The 22,464-nt window shown below is 35.3% G+C and overlaps 1 protein-coding gene across 18 annotated transcripts in view; it reads right to left on the bottom strand.

Annotated features, from left to right (window-relative positions):
* TBCK (TBC1 domain containing kinase) overlaps positions 1 to 22,464 on the bottom strand; it is a 107,785-nt gene that overhangs the window by 39,607 nt on the left and 45,714 nt on the right. For all 18 annotated transcript variants that reach the window (XM_040557110.1, XM_040557115.1, XM_040557111.1 and 15 more), the window contains 4 exons: positions 21,070 to 21,153; positions 17,965 to 18,050; positions 10,883 to 10,919; positions 9,327 to 9,488 (listed from right to left, as the gene is read on the bottom strand). In XM_040557110.1, the coding sequence (XP_040413044.1) occupies positions 9,327 to 9,488; positions 10,883 to 10,919; positions 17,965 to 18,050; positions 21,070 to 21,153 (369 nt within the window). The remainder of the gene's footprint in view (positions 1 to 9,326; positions 9,489 to 10,882; positions 10,920 to 17,964; positions 18,051 to 21,069; positions 21,154 to 22,464) is intronic.

The raw sequence follows: 22,464 nt of genomic DNA, 5'->3' as shown, positions 1-22,464 counted from the left end.
CTCTCCGAAGAAATAGGGGTGGAAAGGCCATAAACCTTTGATTTTCTCGCAACATGCAAAAAGATTCACTAAGCCTAGATAATCAGACAGACAAATTGAGTAAGAGAGGTAACATTTCCATCCAACAGCTCTGTATCTATTACTGCTAAAAGGTTACTAATAAATGAAAAGGTCAATGGAAAATTATTCTTTTTATATATTTCATACATTACAGGACAGTTGTGCTATTTTACTGTTTTGTGGATAGTCATTTGCTCTTACATCAGCATCCCTTTCAATGCATCTCAGGAAAAAAAAATTCAAAGGTAAAATAAATACCACTCATTAAAACTTCATCAACAGGTCTGCTTCCCAGACGTGACGTGTAAAGTGAAAAACCCTACAGTCAGAAACTCTGACCAGATCAATGCTTATAGAATGCATCAATGTCTAAAGAGTCACAAGCAGAAGAGCTTTGTATTAGCATAGTTTTCCTCTTGTTAGCTTTCAGGAGAATTTCAAGGTACTAATAGGAAGTAATTTAGCATTTCTGCTTTTGAAGTAAGATAAATATTCAAGTAACCTTAAGAAGGGTTACTTGTTGCCATGGGAATAGGATCAAAGCCTCTAATTTAACCTGTTGTTTCCTAGACCAATAACTGAAAAACTTCAGGTAAAAATTAATACAGGTATCTACATCTGCCTGAAGAACGTCCTGAACCATGCAATACAAACTACCAAAAAAACACCACAACTATTTTACAATTTTGCCATGATGTTAGCAATTATTATTATTTTTATTTTCTTTTAAATCTTTGTGGCCAGCCCCTGAAAACCCACCCACTGTCTGTTTTGACTGAATCCAGTTGCCCTATAACTGTTAACTCGTGTACTTCAACAGCTTGAGTGAGACGGCTGGGAACTTTCAAACAGCTCTGCCCCAAGCTGAAATATGAACTGAAAAAGTTTCTTGCAGGTGATACTGCTGGCATGCACATCACTGCTGGAAAAAATACAAACCAGATGACGTGACGCTGGTGAGAAAAAAAAAAAAAGCTTTTTTTTTTTTCTGCTTAAGTGTAAGTGTGGAAGAAACAGCAAGAGATCATCTAGCTCCTTGCCTTGCTCTGAGGCCAAATAATAAGACTACCCCATGCCCTTGCCTTGCTCTGAGGCCAAATAATAAGACTACTGCATGCCCTACAGACACTTGTTAGACTTTTCAGATTTTTGCAGCAACAGAGGTTTCACCTGACACACCCCCGATGTGTACTTAGCCCATTTATCACCATTTTCAAAATAGAAGCTACATTCTTCACATACAATGGGAGCCCAGTTGGGATACCTGTCCTTCCTAAACACGTTTAGTCCTTCAATGCTAGCAATCCAGTCCCAAAATTTATTCCGAGCTTGCAACATGAACAAAGTCTTAGCTTTATGTGCAAACCATTGCTCTAGTTCTCCATGATTAGTTTTGTTCTTTCTGTTGACTTCTACTAGAATCTAGCTCTTAATACATTAAGAACGAAGATTGGATAGACAGAATAAAAAGCCTGATGCAGATTTAAAGGCAAGAGTTTAAATTCTTTCAATATTGGGAAGTAAACCAAAAGGACCTAACAGCTATCCCAAACTGTGAGAGAGCTGAGAATTCCTTTAAAGACGCCTTGTTCCTCACCCCTTACTTCAGCAGAAAGATTTTTCTGGCTCTCAGACTACACTCTGTATTTAAGTAGTTATGTGTGTATCTACTAACAGCACTGGATCTAAACACACACAGCAAGTGTGTCTATGATCACGTGGAGATATGCTGCTAACGTACATTTTAATCAGGGAGTCTTAACAACACTGTGCCTCCTAGAGTTTACCCCACTCAGCTCTAACTCAACAAACCTGTGTGCGTAAATCCTACCATTTCCACAGTGAAAAATGGTACCAATAGTTCTGGTACTTTCATTTTTCCTGGCAAGTCCCCTTTCCACTGCTGGTTAATGTTATTTGTACAGCCCATTTTAAAAGTCTCCTCAATTAACAAGTAGAGAACTAAAGGTCATAAGGAAGATCATTTATACCTGTATAAACATACAAACAACACATTCAGCATAATGAAGATATGAACAGATACCCTATCTTTGTAAAAAGAAAAAAAATATATAAATATATTCACCTCATTTAGATGCAAACCTCCAATAAAAGGAGTTTAACTTGTCTTTCCATGCCTAGGAATGCTGGTATATTTGACAGTTTGACTGTTTCTACTTTGATTTTATTCCAGGGTAAGGGTGTACAAAATCCTATAAGACTAATAAAAGTATTACTCTATTCTCTGAAGACCCCTTTTGCTATGAAGGGTACCTACAGCTTCTATCAAGAAACAGGAGGCATCAGCTGTGCATCACGTTGATTTTAAGACACTAGGAAAGTTTTACTGATGAACTCAGTTTCCCTCCTTCTTTGAAATAATACAGCTTTAGATAGTCCTTTACTAAAGGATATATATTCTATTTTTTTCTGCCACTGACAACTACAGAGTAGCAAAAACACTAATATGAATGAAATGAAGGAATTTTCTTCCTTTAGTGTTTCACCCATCCCAGCATTACTCTTTAGTCTCAAGAAGGTGGAATCTACAAATAGAAGCGCATGCTGTTCATGTAGCTACAAGTGGCAAACATGAATAATTAAAGAATTCATGGCTTCAGGTAAAATGGTATCAATCTTACAGTATGACACAACAGAACAGCCTTGGTGAGCAGGTGTGCCCAAACAAATCACTCTGCTTCTGTACCAAAGCCAGCTCCCAGCCAACACTTGGCTGTAAGCCATTAAGAAACAAACAAAACAACAACACAGAAACCCAACAGTTACTAGCAGCTATGCAGTTTCTGCTTCATAGATGCCATCATCTAGTGACAATACATCTTCACGAACTGCATTATAAAATACACCTGCCACCTGCATCTAAAAAAGCCATTTAACATGAGGATGAAGAATACGTTGAAAAGAGGTTTCCATATATATTAGTCTGACCTACATCCTTCAAGAAAAGAAAACTAAAAAAGTGATTTCCTTTTTAAACTCTGATGCCTCTTGATGTTTCCAATCTTTTTTTTTTTTTTTTCTGGTTATAGTTACAACACTATTATTATGTACATCATATGACAAAGACCAAATTGTTTTTCTTCAGACATACGGTAATTTGAAAAAGCAGCCCAGCTTCACTAATGCCATGATAAATCACCTTGCAGTGTCACCTTCCACAGGGGACAACAGTTTTGAACTTAGGCAAACTACAAAGCTACATGTCAAAATTTCCTAGTTGAATTTATGAAAAAAGCTTCCTTTTAAAAGAGCTATTATGATTTCTCTTCCCCAGAGTATTATTAGTCTGAGCAATACAACATTTTCAAAACTGTATGAAAAAAAGTCAAACCTTATTCAAAACAGTGTACAATCGTGGTTTTTCTACTGCTCACTCACAGATGGAAGACCCCATCGCATCCCTTTCAGTCTATCCACAGTTGGTGTTTTGACCTCCAAGTTCACATTTTTAGCCAAGAAGTGGTGAAACAAATGGAAACCGGCACCATACACCCACAAACTCAGTGTGGGCTTGGTGGCCAAGTGCCATTTATTTCACCTGCCAAGTCTTAATTAACTAAACACTGAATCACCAGAAATTCGGTCAAGATAAAAGAGTATGAATTGCAGATGTGTAGGCAAAGTATTTTCAGAATGAAAAAAACAGCGGAAAGTAGAACAGTAGCTATCTAGGGGTTGAATACGTACCTAAAGTCGAGTTCTCTGATGTGCATTTAATTTTGCTGCTGTCAGCAGAAACATCAGTTAAAATTGCACCATGAAATCTCAGTGTAGAATTTCTGTTATTTGTTAATGTTTAGTCCATTTGTGAGCTGGATGTAATATTTTTAAGCATTTATACAACTTTCATCATCACAGAATCAATCATTTTGGCACACTGCTACAATAGAAACAGATATAATTGTTTCTCTCACACTAGAGAAACCCTGTTTCTTGGAGAATCATTTACTTTTGTGGTTTTCTAATAGCTACATCTTCAACTACACATTGCATCTTAAACCCACATGCCTGTATCTCACAAAGCAGAGTCCTCCACATTTCCGCTTCAACAATTTTACTATAGCTCCTCATTGCACTGGACCGCTTCTTCACCACCAGTGCTCTGGACTTTGTATCTGATGTTCTTTCTTTGGAGATGCTGACTAGCCTGAAGACAGCAGAAAGACACCTTTCTAAGCTGCACAGAAATAACATATGAACGCTCCTCACCCCCTAAAGTTTCAGAAGATGAGGTTACTGCAGAAACTAACCTACATATACCTGTATAAGAACATGTTCTATCCCATGTCTAGGCTTGGTGTTTCCTTATTCTCTAATAGCATCTGTTCCCCACCTTATAAGTTGGTGTATCTCTTCTCAAGTCCAAAATGAATAGCTGTATTTCAGTGATGATATCAGCGTGGATCTCTGCAAGAATATCTGCTTGTCAGGCCCTACACTGCACTGATTCAGGGTAGAATTGAATAGGTCTTCAACTGCTTGCAAAGAGTTGTCTGTATCTGGATGCTTCATTCCTCAGTCTGTCTTTCTAACAAAAGGTGCCAGTGACTTTGCACTACTTGTACAGTGGGTAATGAATTTAGTAATCAATTTAAGCTACAGCAATCACCATGTATATTATGCAACTCAAAAACTATCATACATACTGAAGTCAAGATGTTAACAACTATGCTATAAGAAAGACTGCACATTTTAAGGTAAAGTTACTTGTACAGTCAGCCCTCAATGCATGGCATGGCCATCTGGGTCGTAGATTTCTTGATACGAAAGATGCAGACAACCAAACAGGTTTAGTGTAGGTCAGCACTGGTCTGAAAGCAAAGTCCTGCTTCTGTTGGTACCAAATCAGTAGTGCCACCCTTACCATTCTCATTTCCCCTGCCACATCCTCCTGTCGTATGTCAGGCTTAGATAAAAGAAAAACAAAGGTAATGCACAATGTGTTTGCTCTCTCCACATCACCTAAATGGCTTAAGATTTAGAAAATCTCAGAACTACACAAAGAATTAGCAATGACTCTGGAGTTGGTTTTATTTGTTTGTGTCAAACAGTACCCCTAAATCTTCCCTGGTAATCACATTGTTCGAATAGAGTTTATACTCAAAGTAGCTCGTCAAACACGAGGAGAAAGAAGAATAAAGAACAAAACAAACAAACAAAACACATGCCTTTGGGCAATAATTTCCTAAACAGTCTAATTTAAGCAAGTTTTAGCAGTTGCTGAAATGTCCTCTTTGTGCAGCCCCATCAAGGGCTAGGACATTTGGTATTACAGCAAAGGGATTTTCCGGTGTTTTAGTTGACCAATTATTTTGTCAAATCCTTCAAATAGGTTTCCTAGTGTACGAGAATATTGTTAGAACTAAATACTACTAAAGCACGTGAGAATTCTGAATGGCATATTCCTATAATTTGGAATAATAATGTTAACCACAAGATTAATGAAGAAAACCAAATCTCCTTTGCACAGTGACATGTATAGTTTCTGTTCCCTTATAAGTATAGGTACAGACAACAGTTTACAGGAGAACTTGGTTAAAACTATGGTTCTCAAACATGGAAATGTATGCCTGAAATATGTTGAGGTATGACTATACCAAGCAACTTACAAGCAGAGGAAAGTGGCACATGTGAACACTGAAGGCTTTGCCATTCAGAAGCTGTAAGCCAAGAAATTCTGAAAAGAACAGAAAGTCCAGTGAAAACACTTGATGAGAGAATACTACCGATGGAAAAAGAAATAAACAAAAAAGCAGAATCGGGACCATTTTTTATTTCCGTCTGTATAGAGAGTAAGAACAAGCATTTTGAGGAACAGTTTGCAGTGTTTTCCTTGATGTAAAAACTGTAATGTTACAGGCTCCACTAGCAGAAGACAGCACTGCCAAACCTAATTATTAACATGGCTTTTCACTACAGAAACACCTTCAGTGCTATGGTATGGTTATTTTTCTGACTGAATTCCTTATACACAGAGCCAGGAATAACTGTCAACTCTAGCAACTACAAGATTATGGACAGCAGCAGCAATGATCAATTCTGGAATCAAAGTCTAATTTTATTCATAAAATTAAATCATACCCCTAGCCACTTCAAAACCTCTTTAGAACTGTTTGCTTTTGAAGATTTTTAGGGAAATTCCCAAGTTTTGTACCTAAACTTAGTCAAGAGTTAAAATCCTTATCCAGTTTCAAATACAGTGCAACTGTCCCTCCAACAAGTAAATAAAACTGTAAGGTTCCCTGCGTCACCGTCTCTATTCAGAGAAATTCAGATACATGGAGTTTTGAAGTGTAATGTTTTAATTAACTTTTAATTTTCCCTTCCTGGCTGGAGTTCAATTTTTACATGAAGCCACAAGCAAAGTATGGCAGTCATGAAGGAATATCTGTTTTCAATATTAACAAATTGAGATTTCCACTACAGATTCCAAAAATAGGAAGTGATATCCATTTATACAGATAAAATATAGTCAAGGCTTTGAGATAAGCATTGCAAAGGGCTTTCAGAATCAAGTAATCAATACCAGCACTGTGCCCCTTCTTTTTCCCCACATCATTAACTTCTCTAAACAATAATCGGAACTATGTTATGTGCACTGAACTCAACTGTGAACTGCAACCAAGTGAACTGAAAATAAATTTGTGGGTTATTTTTTAAATTAAAATGTATCTTTTTAGTGACAGGTACTGTAAAAACAAGAAATGTTAAAAAAAACATTTCACAAATTTGCAAGATAGAGGTAAAGTAGCTTTATCAGTCTGGAAAGCAAGTCACTTTCACTGGCAGCCTGAGATAAGCCATTCTGGTGCATGGAAAGCTTAAAAACCACAGGAGTTTCAGGCTGTTGAGCAACAATTGATTTTAGATTTAAATTATTGCAGATGTTTAGAACAACATAATCTCTTCCTTGGGGTGACCCAATTCCACATAAAGGTTGTTTGTAAATTACTTTTAGAAAATTCACACGCATGGTGCAGAATTTATTTTAACCAAAATAACGGAAACCCTGTTTGGAATATACAGGTGACAAAATGCAAAAGCAGTCAAAACATAATAGGAAATAAGACTTGGGTAAGAAAGAGAAGCACAAGGCCATGGTAATTTTATGTTCAGAGAGGTTACTGATTACAGAAGTCTCAACTAGACCAATAACATTTCATTTTTAAGTCATGCTGGTATCATCATCCATGCCTATTCTTTTTTCCCTTAGCAGTCAATTTATGATGTGCTTTGGATTAATCTCCCAACATTCAACTGTGTCACTGTTGACACCCAAAACATTGCAGACATCACAAACACTTTAAATATTTGTTTTCAGAAATTAACACCATCCTGCCGAAACATTTCCTACTGGAACATCAAAGTTGACAAACAATAATCAGCAGAAAGCATACACATTGTAATACTACAGGTTTTAGTTATTTAGTTTTACTATATAAATAGATATGTATTATGAGAACTAATGTGTTCTTACACTTGACCTCAGCATAAAGTACATCAACTGTCAGAAAATCAGCTGGTTCAAGATAAATTGTAATATATAATTTAGAACCACTTAAGGGAAAAAAATAGGAATATATGACCTTGGGCAAGAAAATAGGTAAAATATTAATGAACCTATATTTAACTAAGATAAAGATAATACATGGGGGAGGACAGAGACAATCTTTTAGTTTAGCACTCACCTTTCAAACCACCTGAAGATACCCCGTTAAATTTTATAATAGAATTTGAAATGACTGAGCATGTAGACCAAAACTGGAAAGAACCCACGCTATATGGAATGGCCTATTTAATTTTCTTATAAATTGAAAAAAATAAAATAGCAATCTATTTAATTTTCTTATAAATTGAAGAAATAAAATAGCAATTGTGTAGTAGAAACTAAGCTGAAAGGTAGCAGAGAAGCAAAATTTTGAAATCTGGACATTTGTTTAATGGTATACAGCGAGAGACAGAATTTGTGACAATAGAGAAGCCACAGAGCTTCACCAGTGAGAACTTGCTGAACCTCTGAGAGACTGACTTACACAGCTATGAACTTAGATGCAGCTTGTTTGCTACCACACTGTAGGCTACTGCTAGCCCCTGAACTCTGCAGTTGTGGAGACTGCCACACTTAATAAGAGATTTTTAAGATTCAATGCTCTTCCAAACTTGATTCTCTCATTCAATTCTTCAGGAAAAGAATGACTTCTGTTTAAAGGAATTAATATTTGAATTACACACATGGTGTTAGAATACATCCCACTAAATTTATAAATGGCCCAGGAAATAAGCAAATGTTAAAATTCTCTTAGGAAAAGGCCACATGACTAAAATCGTATCACCTCTTAACCAAAACATATATCATGTTAGTGAGATCCTGGGTTGAGGAGAGGGAAGAAATACAAGATCATGAGCACATTCTGCGTGCACTAGACTTCCAATTCGTGTATTATGTAAATATTAGTCCATTACAAATGGAAACATCTTCCAGTTTACACTGTTTACTCAGCTCAAATGCATGCTACTGCTTCTCTAGAAACACACTCAGAAATAAGAGCCAAGCTTCATTGCTAACTGCCTCTTTTTTTTTCTTTTCTTTTTTTTTTTTTTTTTCAAAATATGTAGGACTTATTTATATGGCTAGGTCAAAAACTTCCCACTGAACAGGAGGGCAGAATTTCTGAATGATTATGTGGCCTCCAATCTGATTTTGAGGGTTCTTTTGAAAGCTGTAAGTTTCAAACGAACTGATTTAACACCAAGCAATTCTAATGGTATCTGTATCGCTTTTCATAGTATATTAACTTTACCTTAGTTGTTTTCATAGCAACAGTTTAATTTTATGGAAGGAAAACAGACTAGCACCAGCAGCAAAGTGAGACAGCACTATATAGAACAACACTTATTTCCTGCTAAAAAGCCCCTGCCATCTGCATTGTTTCTAGAAGTGGCATGTCTGTGAATGGTCACTCATGAATTATTTAACATTATTCTAAATTTCACAAGGAAGTACTCCAACCTTCACACGGAAATAAAAATGAACTCACCCAATTCTTGCTAAGACAACCAAAGGACTTCTATTAGCTTCACCAAGCTATAGTTACATAAACTCCTTGCCAGTTTGTGCAGGGCCTAAATCTAACATTATTTTGAAACACACATAAGATTTATAGTACATATTCACATGAAAGCACATGGTTTCTTCAGCAATGCACCTGGGAAAACAGAAAAAGGGAAGAAAGTTTTTTCTATACCTGGTAAGTCTGAAAAAAGGAGAATGCATTCATTGAATCCATTAGCCAGAAGACGATCCCTCAGTTGTTGAAGTATAGCCACTCCTATACAGAATGGGAAGGAGGAATTTCCAAGCAGTAACGTATCCCACAAGTGAAAAATTTTATGCAAAGGGAAGACATCTGCATGACAAACAGGCACCACAATAAATAAATAAATAAATAAAAGTTGTAAGTTAATATAAATGCACATACACACACTTAAAGGAGACACACTTTCTTCTCTCCTGTCTTAGGGTTATTTCTTTTTTTTTTTTTTTTTTTAATCTGGGAGCAAGCAGGATTCAACCTGTTTAAACATGTTTCTTTTTGTATGTATATAGACTATTCTAGAAGTAATCAGTACCTTCTTTCCTTATTAAATACTTTGAAATATGAAGGTTTTCAGATTTCAAACACAAACAAAATTAGGCAATTTATTCTTCTTTTGGTACAGAATAATTATGCATGAAGAAATGCATATCAGTAATTTCCAATAGCATGAAGACATTAATGAGTGAATCAATAAGCTCAACTACCTTAAACTAAACAAGAAAATGAGCAGAATAGAGCAAAAATTGGCAGAGAGGAATAAAGGCCTATTAAAAATAGCACCATTTTACATATAAAGCTGAAGGTGGATCTCCTAAAATACATTATCCTTCAACTAAATAGTTCTAACAGTTTAATTCATTACCAAGAAAACTATCTTCTCAGTTTTCCAAAGGTGAATATTCCAAATTCTCATAAAAGGTTTAGAAGACTGGACAACTGCAACAGCCAATGTTTTACAATCAAGATCTTTAGGAACTGCAATCAAGAATCTCACGTGAAATTCTTTGTCATTTTAGAGAAATAACCCATCAGCTCTTTTCATCTCGCCAATTTTTTTTTTTTTTTTGGATTCAGTGTGCCAATGTTGACATGAAATGAAAAAAAAATTAAAAAATCAAAGATCTTTGAGGAAAGAAAATTACAAATTGCTTTCTAGACTTGCTTTACTAACTTTCCTGTCTTTCATTAAAAGCTGACCAAATCAGAAAGCTCTTTTTGTTCCAAGTATACATGCACAAATATTGCAGTAAAGCAGAATAACAATATGTTAAAGCGCAATAAGATAAAGCATGTTTTGTTGGCCTTCAAAAATGAAGTTACTCTTTGTTACCTTAACTGGGTGGGGGGGGAAGGTGTTTAATTATTATTATTACTATTACGTTTTCCAGTATAACAGCTTCCTTTTTGCATTCCTTTCGCATTCCTTCAGTACTGCATGCACAGAATAATCCAGATCAAGTTTAATACAGTTCTTTTTTTCAGAAATAAGAAAACACTAATTACTGTCAAATAAGCAGAAAGTATAATGTGACAGACACTGTTGAGACTCGAGTCACAACACACATCCCTGCAAATTACAAGTGACCTGCTAAATGACATACACACACAATCAATTAGGAAAGCTCTAGCTGAAAAAGTGAGAAAAGTTATCCTTAAGAAATACAAGAACAATTAATCAGAAAAAAAAAAGAAACCATACTCACGTGTAAACATTGTAAGAAACCAGGGAATCGCATAGAGCTGCAAAAGGTGGGGGGAGGAGAAAAGACAACAAAAACCATGTTTTATTAAAAGCTAAAGTTCTTGCTTGGATCAATTTTTAACTATATTAAAAATTGCACAGCTTGGCAGGAACACATTTAAATGGGAAATAACTGCGGGGCCCAAACTGCTATGATACAACTTTCAGCCGCCAAAAGGTGTTCCCATGCCCAGAACCCCCATTCTCATCTCTTCCAAATTATTGTTTTGTGATGTTGTACTGGAAACAACAACGACCATCACTGTTAGCAGGCTTACGTTTGGAGAGAACACCAGCACCACCACCAAACCCACCCACCCACCACCAAAGTCAAGAACCTCAAGTCAAGTCACTCAGGAACCTGCTATAGTAAACTGTCTCATTTCTCCCCTTACATCATATAGTGCTACATGAAATATGACTAAGGGTGCTTGAACAAGCATAAACAACTTTTATATAAAAATATTTTTTTCTATAGTCAAAATAATTAAAAGTGCAAATCACAATTTCCAACAGAAGAATTTATAGATTTATGGTATCTACATCTTTTGCCTTTGTTGATATTCATTATAACGTATACTTCTCAGTGAAAGGCAGCAAGAACAGTTTCATTCTTGTAAGTCACTTAAGCAAATACTCCCAGTTACTAACACCTTGAGCATTTACATTGTTCTAATGTGACCCCTAAAGACAGGTGTCATCACAAGAATTTGAGGCTGCTTCAGTGCTTCTATTACTCTGGGACTAAGAACTGTAACAGATACAGAAAACTTTTTGGTCAGTGTACTCATGACATCATATATATATATATATATATATATATATATATATATATATATATGTATGATTCAGTATGTATTTAGAATAGCTACCCATTTATGACACCTTGAGAGATTCTTAATCTTTAATGAAGTACTTTGTGTGTTGAAGGCAATAGAATCTATTTTCATGAAACATCAAATTCTACAGAAGGTCCCTACAAATTAGGAATGCAAAGGCAAGACTACCATTGTTAAATTTTACTCAGCTGCATAGCTCATGTGCTCTGTTTTCCATTTCTGAAGATTTACAGTTAGACATAAAGCTTAATATATTACTTTTTAGCTCATAAAAAGTGCAAATTAATCCTCCTATTATGCTTTCCCTGGAAGTAAGCAAATGAAAAGAGAAAGCATAATCAATATTATGTTAATAAATGACTACTTATTCCATAAACTCTTAAACTGGGTTATGGCACTGACAAAACGATGCACGCATTTGCTGAAAGGCAAATATGTCTATCAAGGCTCTCTCTAGATTTTATTCCCTCACCTTCATCTGAGTATTCAATCGCATCTGAACCATATACTGTCTATAAAACTAAAGGTTTTGATGATGACTGCTTAGCATTTTCAATATTCACAAGGTTGTGTTTTGAGTTTTTTTTTTTTTAATTTAAATAAAGCTTGGCCTCCAACCCTTCAATTGATTTTAAGTGTTCAAAAACAAAAACAAATCATCTCCTGTCACCATTTCAGCCTCATTGTACATTCATACTGTTTCCCTGAGTATCTCTCTTCAATGCCTTCAGTAGATGGCTCCCTACTGAATAATAACACCCTGTTCCCTGAAATATCCCCTGCAGTGATTGTGATCAGCTAATACCTGTTTACCTGCTTACTTGTACGTGATATATTGCTTTCTATGCAGTAGGAAAATAAGCATTCCTAATAGCCTGAGGCTCCTCTTTGCTTTGAGGTACACATTATGTAGACATCATTTTTTTGAACTACATTACTTCCTCAGTATTTAAAAGCAATTACTTCCTCCTTCTCATACATTTGATTAAAATGTTTTACCAGAGCATATCCACTTACTCCTAATTTCATACACAGACACCTGTATCTTGTATGCATATACATAAAAGCATACAAGAAAGACAAAATTGAAATATTAAACAAATTTTTGGAAGGTAACAAGGCAAAGCATCACTTTGCTCTAAACCATCCTCACCAAGCCTACCAATAGTAACATGAAAAGTAAGTTAAACTATTTAAGTAGATGGTATCAGTCAAATTTTTATTGAAGAGATTTTGCTCTCAAATTTTCATATATGTAATGTTCTAAGACAAGGAGGTCCAGGTAAACCTGAAGTGGTTATGATTACTATTAATAAGGAAGCAAAGAGACAACACTGGTATTATTATTCCACCATACAAGTGAAACTGAAAGACAAAGATGAGAAAAAGAACTGCACTGAGTTGAAGTCCTCAAATAAACAGGCTACCAAATCCTTTTAGTTACAGGTCTTCACTTTTAATATATTATTAGTAAATACTGCCCTCTAGCAATCATTGGCCAGAACAGCATTTTGCCATTCTGCACTAACAAGCTGCTTGCTTGCTGTTTAGGTTTTCAACCCTTTACTACTGAACCAAGGAATGTGATGGGGTTATGTCTTTTACTCATACTTAACATTAGGTATGCTTCATAACTATGTTGATTTTATTCAAAGTAGCGTTTGAACCGCTGGAACAGCCTGGGGATAAGTCACATTAAAATAAAAGCCTTTAAAACCAATACTTCGATTTTAGACTGAGCTTGAGATCAGCAACACCATAATTATCATTTTGCTTTGCTAGTAATGTAGGAGCAATTCCGTGCTTTTAAGTAAGAAGTTGGACATCTCTTAGATATAAAGAACACAGCAGTGACCTAACATCACTACCAACAAGCTGAAGAAAACCACCATATTTTTTTTTTAGTTAAAATTGAAATCTCCTGTCCTTCCACTTTGTTTCATTGTCAGTCCTTCCACTATTCTATATTTTATTTCCTAGCTGAAACTTCTCCAGCAGTGCTGTGCTATGACAAATTCGGCTCAATACCTGAGACTGAAGACCCAGTTCAGTGTTTTTCAACAGGGTGAAGACCTTCATTTGCCCCTAATTAGGTAACACATATTTGAGAACAGTCTTTTTCCCATTAGAAATTCAAACCCCTCAGAGACACGGACTGAAATCTTGATGAGAACCTCTTCCATGAGAAATTTATTGTTGTCTGTTATTACTGCCTGCATTATTTTGTTTTTTGGCTTCTCTAGAAGCTGAGATTGAGATACAGAAGACTTGCATAGAAGTTTGAGATTTCTGTTGTAAAGACAATAGTTTTAAAAACACTTATGTTCAGAGGCTTTTGATTCAAAAGGCTTTTGATTCAGAGGCTTTTGATTCTTTTAGAGGGGATAGCAAGTTGAAAATGAGTGTTAATTTTTGTTGATGGGGATGGTACGGAGCACTAAGAAGCATACACAAGCATCCTGCTCTGTTGAAAGTCTGCAACAATAAAGTGGTTGACCTGTATGAACCAGGTGCACCTCATGAACATCACAAGGCAACTAAAGTGAAGCTATGCACCTGGCTACAAGATAATGAAAATGAATTATTTATTATTGAAGATCTGAATTTTCAAAGCATCAAAAATGCCAACACTCTCCAAAAGTTCTTAAACGTTATGTATATGCATAACAAACAAGTTTACCGTAAACCTCTAAGGAAGTTCACTCTCTATGCCTCAGAACTACAGAGCTGAGATCAAGGTCAAATATCTACCATTTTAAAGTCAACACACACACACAATAGGGATAATCATCATCCTCGTAATCTTTTATAGAAGAATTCTCATCTGACCATCTGTCATTCAATACAATGTGTTATTTTAAACTGATAAGGCACCTGTCATATCTCCACACATAATAAGAAAAATTTATAGATGGATAAAGAACTATTTTATGGTATGTATTTCATGCTATTTTCAGTGCTCAGACTTTGATAAGTTTATACCTTTCCTCCTCCATGCTCATCACTTACAAAGGAACTACCACAATTAATGGCAACATGGGGCAAGTATTCTACCTCCAACAGTTAGGTTGCTTGTTTGCTTCAGGAGAACATGCTAAAAATGCTGCAAGGGACAGTTGCAAAATAGTTTGTCTGCCATTCTAAGCTGCTTTCTACATATTTTATGCAGGCACTGCCTCAAATACCAACAGAAAGCACTCACAAAATGTATCATGCTTTTTTTTTTTTTTTTATTGAATTGCCCAGTAGCAATCCCAGATACTAAAAATCTGTTAAGTAAACCAATCTTTTTTTTCCCATGCTTCCCAAACTAAAAGACCATTTGACATAGCAATACAGAAAGGTGGTAAAAACAATGATCCTCAGCTAAAAGGAATAAAACCCTGATCTTGCACCTTCATATTTCACTGCTCTGTCTTCAAAATGCATTCACACATACCTCAAGTCTACAAGGTGCCTAGACAATTCTATGCGTAACTGCTACATAAAGGTGCAAGAATGTTTAAAGGACTGGGGATGCAAAAAGAATGGAAATGGAGACCAATTTCGAACGTCAGATTCTACCCACCTACATACACCTACACAAAATTTGAAGAATGATCACATTCCTCACAAGATAAAAATATCAGCAAGAAACCTCTCCCCCAAATTCACCACGAGGTAATCATGCAACAGAAGAGACAAACGGAGATAAAGTACTTCAATCACAGGATTTTTAATTCTTAGTTAGATGAAGCCCTATTATGAACACCTCCCGAATTATCACCAAAACCAAGCTAAGGTATCTATCTACCTGTGACAGCAGCTCCAGTAAGATGGTATTAAGTAACTGCAGCTAGACTTTGTCATCTCTTTTACTGGCCAGCTGACAACTGCATCTAGCTTCCATAATTTGCAGCTGAAAGCTATTTAGAATAATTTATGCCCCGTTAGTAACATAGCACACCTCCTTGTTTTTCTTCAGCTCAAAATGGTCTGTTGTTGATGTCAGAATTATTCAGTAAAAGAGAGAACAGATGCTATAAAACATTACAGAGAGTGGTGGAGATTATAAACTTCAGGAGAACAAGCAAAGAAGAACTGGAAGATTCACCGTACATACCTCTCTATTTACATGTAAATCACATAGCCACAGCAATGTACTTAATCCAGGCACCACATCAGGTAACTATATTCACAACTATTGAACCTTCAGCAGTGTTCAATATTCGGAGAGCTACATAACCTGAAGCAAATAGGAAAGGTGCCAGGAAACACAATCTTTCCTGCAGCGGGAGCCTGCGTTTCAATGATGAAAGATTAATCAGGGTTTACTTTGATAGGATTAGTACTCAAGCACGAAACTCTGGTTCAGATCTCATTACTAAAGTGCATATTCTTCACCTTGATGGATCTTGTACTGTCTTGTTACAGGTGAAAAAAAAAAAACACCTCTCTCACTAATCTGGAAAGCAGAATGTTTTTTTTTTTGTTTTGTTTTGTTTTTCCCAAATGACATCATTTAGAAAGGACAACCTCTCTTCAGAGGTTACTGTTAATTTTAGAATTGGATTTTTTTTTTAAATTACACCCCAATTTTGTAATTATTTGCTGCACTACCTACTCATCTCGTGTTCTAGACTGTAACACTTAGAGACAAGGCTCACATTTGGCTACGTGCTGTCTGATGACTAGCACAACACAAAAACTAAAATATACAAAAATAGGTGATTTTTAACTATTCCGTTTGACTTGCATTTTTGAAAGTTTTCAGTGTGGAGAACTTTAACTGCATAAAGCAGCAGCTGCTGAAAGAGCAGCAAACAACCATGACAGGTTGGTTAGTAGCAGAAATGCAGACCTGTAGAATGGTCAGGGAATTGACAACTACACATCCTCAGTGGAAATGAGTGCCCTGGACAACAAGAAATACAGAGAAATTGCTCTGGTCCCCACAGGCTGCAGCAAATAAATATTGGGTGCATTTACACAGTGATGCCGCTAACTCGATTCTCCCACAGGAAATTAAATGTTGATGTTACCCATGTCCTTTATCTCCCCCCCAAGCACGCAGCCTTTCTACAGATGAATATCCTCCCTTCTTCTCACTTTCCCTCATCTTCATCCCTTCCTTCTTCAGATGTGGTTTATTAGCAGTACACGTGGCCTTCTAGAGCATCTGTTTATAGTGCAGTAGCCTAGCTTTATCTTTTGCTTATTTTAATGCCACATTATCTTTTAAATTTGTATCACAAATAACATTATTAGGTTAATAACACCTTTAGATGTGAAAGCACTTTTTTCCTCACTACAATCTTTGTAAACAGTGCTAATGAGTATCTGCCAGTCCCAAAGACAAGCAAATTCACCCAGGAATTGTGTATACCATGATTTTGATAGGCTTGGCCTTGCTGCTTTAAGTTAAAGCATTTCCTAATAAGCATAATGCTTTACTGATAAAAGAACCTTTAGATTGACAGGAAAACAAACAAAACACATATATATTTCTTTTTTATGAAATAATTTCTATATCAACCTCTGACTTCAGTTTCCTTCTTCAATTTTCACTTCTCTACTCTTGGAGGGGAATTCTTATTGACAGCGAAAATTGTTTCCATTGTCTAGTCTTAGGATTAATTTATAATTAACAAAATTTCTGTTATATTGCTCATGATACAGACTTGTTTTTCATTTTTCTCTATCTTACAGGCTTCTTCCAGTGAAAGGACCCACCTTACATACGTGTTACGCTCTTGATTGCTAAGCATTTTTCCAAGATCTGACATATCTACAGATTAACCATCACTTGTATATATATATTCTTTGTTGTTTGCAAATTGATTTGTCTTTTGTGTTAACCAAAAGCATTTAATTAGTTTGTAGAAAGTTTTCTATTAGTCATTTATGGCCAGGTTTGTTTTGCATGCTAATCCACATTTTAAAGATAGAATTACATATACATTTTAAGATTAATCAGTAAGTTAAAACAAGTGATTAGTAGTAATTTTATTGTATTTACCATGCAAACACAAGGGGAAGGACTGAGGTATATAAAACAATAATCAAGACTTCACCATTTTATCCACATACCCAACAATGTCCATTAATACACAAGTCTCCTAACAAACTACTATCAAAAATTTTGAAAGGCATCTCAGCCTAATTGCCCTCATTTTCCATTTTTTACTTCCTTTGAACAATATTTTTAAGAATGCTCAGCACTTACATCTGGAATAAAACCAATGTCATTAAGATGGTTACTCAGCTCTGGATCATGGAATGCAATCATCTGGGAAAACACCGTCAGGTATTCTGAAATGACAAGCAAATTCAAGATCACTAAAAAAATACATGCCAGCACATCTTGTTATTTTAATGGAGCTAAAAAAAAGTTTTTTTTTTAAACAAAAACAAAAACAAACAAACAAAAAGAAAACAAAAAATAAAACTGCAAGTGAATACCACTACTGTCCTCCTTATCACCATTATATTCAACACAGATGGAGAAACATTTGTCTTCCTTAATATTAATTTGGATTTTCAACAAAGCTTTACTTGGCTCATTCTCAAATTGTGATGTATACTTGGAATGCAAAGTTAAAGACTTTTCAGTATGAATATGAGCCACAGGATATTGATGGAAACACAGTAGAACAAGACTGTTTCCAGAATTTTTAAGACCCAATCCGAGTGAAATATAAAGTTTATACTCCTTTAATTGTGTTCCATGTAGTTTATTTTCAACAAAGGTAGATTTTGTAATCCAGAAAGTGTAGTGTTTAGTGTACAGAAACCGCTGTACACTAAACCACTGTGGTATTACTGCCTCAAGAATCGGGCATCTCAGGAGTGCCAGCCTGTCCCGCCTGATGCTACATCTGTTAGGGCGCAGATGACCTCTCAGCATAACCACTGGTAAGTTAAGTGGGTAAACAGACCGATGCTGAGTTTTGTGCCACCAAAGCCAGGCTGCTTCAGAGGTTTTTGCATCTTCTCCACCATGTTATCTCAGTCTCAAGACAAAGAAATTCTTATTCACATCCACACAAATTGGGGAGATAACGGAAACTATGCCTGAAGTTCATACCACTACATGTGCTGACCTTAAATGAAAATAATTAAAAATTTCATCTGTAAGGTGCATCTTTTACCAGTTTTGCACCATTAAACAACCAGTCACCAGACAGGTAATAGCAAACCAGTAAGTCTACACAATCCTACACATTCAGTTGTGCGCTGATGAAAACAATTTCACAATTAGTTTCCCTGAAGAACATTTATTTTAAAATGAAAATTCATGCCCATGGTCATTCTCTGCAGATATACTACAAGTTGATAAATACCATCTTTATTTGACCAGCTTCTCTCACGAAATATAATTACTGTGTGGGATTACATGGTTAATTAAGGGTCTAGTAAAACACATGAGCCTTCACAAAAAACTCACCAATTGGGTCCAGCCAATTGCTGCTGGTTGGAATTTCATTAAATGATTTTTTTGGTTTGTTTTGCATAATTAAGTGTTCCATATCCAAACACCTTTAACTGCTCTTGCTTCCTATTTAATGTAAGGAAATCCATCTGATAAGCTTAGGAAAAAACATCTATCTTCACTGTTTAGAACCGGTCAGACATGAGGAATGCTGAACTTTGCAGTTTAAACAATTTCTTCTCTCAGCCCCTATATGGAAGATACAAGGCAGCTAAAAGCTAAAATTGCAGTAGGCAGTCAAATGACACTTCTTGATGCTTTCTTCCTACCCAGTAAAGCAGGAAAATTATAAAGAATTTTCCCTTGAAATTGTGTGAAACTCTGGTGTTTGACTTAAGTCCCTGGAAAGGATTGTATCAGAATACTTGAAAGAATCCTAAGAGGTCCAGTCTGTCTGAGTATTTGATGACAAATGATGTTGCAAAACAACTTGGAAATGCAAGCACTTCTTTATTTTATGGAATCCTACTGACCCGTACTTATAACTTCAGCTGATATTTTTGTAAAATTTTGATTCCTGTAGGTATCACAATAGGGAACCTCTAGAGAGAGAAATTATTATTTTATGTAAGAGTATACCCCCTTGAGAAAATCTTTACCAAGCTATTAAAGTCAGGAACAACTGATATAATATACTCTTTTCATCTTTAGACCTTTACAGACTTTTTTTTTCCAGCATGCACTCTTTCTTTACAGAAAAATGTATGCAAAAAAGTTGTCTTGAATCACTTTTCCAAACTATTCACTATTTTACACAGTCAGATCATAGTGTCTCTGATCCACTGTCCTTCATATGTTGACTCTCCTAACCATGTTCAATCCTCACGTTAGCTCTCCCTCTACTATCCAATATTTAACTGCTTTTATGGCTAACCTTTTTTTGTTGACCAGTTCTTAATTTCCTTTCTTTTTTGAAGACAAAGAAATGACAGACATTGTTTCTCGAGAAGCTTCACAAGTTACATAGAAAAGAGAATTTCTTACGAAGAAACACAAGGACAGCAAGCCATGCTGAAACCCACTATTCAACAAACACTTATAACTGGTTGCATCTAAAAACATTCATTACCACCTGCTTTTTTTTTTTTTTTTTTTTTTTTTAAACTATCAAAGGCTTTTCAAACAGCTTCTGTTTTAAAAAACCTGTTTACAAGAGAAATTATCTTTGTCATCATGGACAGTGCCAAGGTAGCTTTTTAAGTCTGCACAATTCCTTCTTTGTGTCTCCTTGAAATTTACAATTAATTTTAAAGTAAGACATTTAACCTCCAGCTGTTGTTTTAATTTGAGACACCTATGTAGCTGAACACTGAACTACAGAACATTTTTCCCCATGGCTCTCTAAGTCATGTCCTGTGTGGATAAACATTATTAGTTCAGTAAGAAAATCTCCTCATGTCTCAAGCTCTCTGAATACTGTAAAACCCATTTTCTGAGTAGTATGTACTTTGTACTGTTCCTCCTCTTTATCTTGCCTCATTGTCAAGATAACGATATGATTTTGACCACCTGAAGGGTAAGTCTTTACCATCTAACACTGGAAAGCTTATTTCCTCATTTTACAACTTTGCGTAATCAATTGACTCTTACCCTGGATAGTACATGGAGCTGTACTTGTTGTTTTGTTTTTTTTTTTTCTGTGCAGCTTATAGTTTTTTTACCACGCACGAATCTTTACCTACTTTATCGTGTTCCCATTATTCTTGCACACTTTCTTGTTTTATTTTAAATAAACTTTTTGAAAGACTTATTTTATAACCACTTGAAAAAGTGTATGTATAAACGCAGACTTAATTCTGCCTCTTAGAAGAAATACAAAAATTAAAGAGATTTACTTACCTTGAATAACATGAGAATTATCCTTCAGAAAGAAGTTATACAAATACTTGGGTATGAAAGCAGACATGCAGGCATATGCCAGAGCTAAAAAAAAAAAAAAGAAAAAGAAAAAGAAAAAGAAAAGGATGCAAATACAGAGGTAGTATATCTAAAAAGGTATGTGTATCTAAAAATGTTTATTATCAAGCAGATAAAAAGCATAAGTTTTTTAAATCAATCAATAAACAAAAATGATTGTACAGATACATAAAAAGGGCACATTCCTTGTCAAGAATTTTAAAAGCTCCCAACGTTTACCCCTTGATTAATTCTTGGGAATTTGGCTGAGAGACAGTCTACCTATTTTAATACAATTCTTGGCAATGGTGGTAGATCAGAGATTTTAAAAGGAGCCTTAGTTAGAAATATGGTTTTGACATAAATTATCCAAAGAAAATATATATAGTTTATATATTATTATATATATATATTTATATAATATTTTATATATTTATATATATATAAATATATATATATAAACATATAAAAATATAAATTTATATATTTATATATAGTATTTTATATATTATTATAGATATATTTATATAGTATAGATAAACGAAACATGAAGTTCATACCGAAGTGACGTAGGATCACATTAGAAATGAATTCTGGTTTATTAATTTTCTGGCATGGAAACCACCATTTAAGTATCTGAGCCAGATGTATTCAATTAAATTAGTAAACTAGAACACGCAAGTGTGCATTTTTCACTATTATATTTTGCTGCAATGGAAAGAAAACCAGGTTCTACAATCTAACTACAGGAACATGTCCAAGAGCAAGAAAAACCTGTTGACAGAAATATGTAAAGGTACACAGTAGGCATAATAAGAGTTACTGTCCTGAGAAACTAGCTTCCCCTCTCCCCCATCTTATTAAAAAGCTGGGTGTAAGATAATAGAAAGTTGGACTAGGCCTATTCTGAACCAATCACATTCTAAGATGATAAAGGCTGCGTATCTAAAGGTGGGCTGATTTTAGGAATTTAAATCCATTATCAGCTTTTCTGAATGATGCTAGTCTGACAGGTTAATAGTTAACAAATAACACGTTCATTGAAAAACACAAGTACTAGAGAAGCATTTATTGTTTTTCTATAGTTATTTGTACTTTGTATTACGTTTTCTTTATTGCGTTTATTAATAAATACAGTGTTTGAACCCTTTGCTTGAACAGTAGCACACCACACACTCTTTCTAAAAACTGACCATTTCTTTTGACCCATGGCAACAAGAGCTTTAAACTTCCTTCATAGTTACAGAAAACTGTTGTCTGTTAGTAGGTGCACACACATCTGTATACAGCTAGATACAGATAACAGACTGTGCTTCCCTTCATCCCCAGTAGAAAAGG

Source organism: Cygnus olor, chromosome 4 (assembly GCF_009769625.2).
Source record: "Cygnus olor isolate bCygOlo1 chromosome 4, bCygOlo1.pri.v2, whole genome shotgun sequence".
Lineage (NCBI taxonomy): Eukaryota > Metazoa > Chordata > Aves > Anseriformes > Anatidae > Cygnus > Cygnus olor.
Note: the sequence above shows the minus strand (reverse complement) of the source record. Positions and strands in the feature narration are given on the sequence as shown.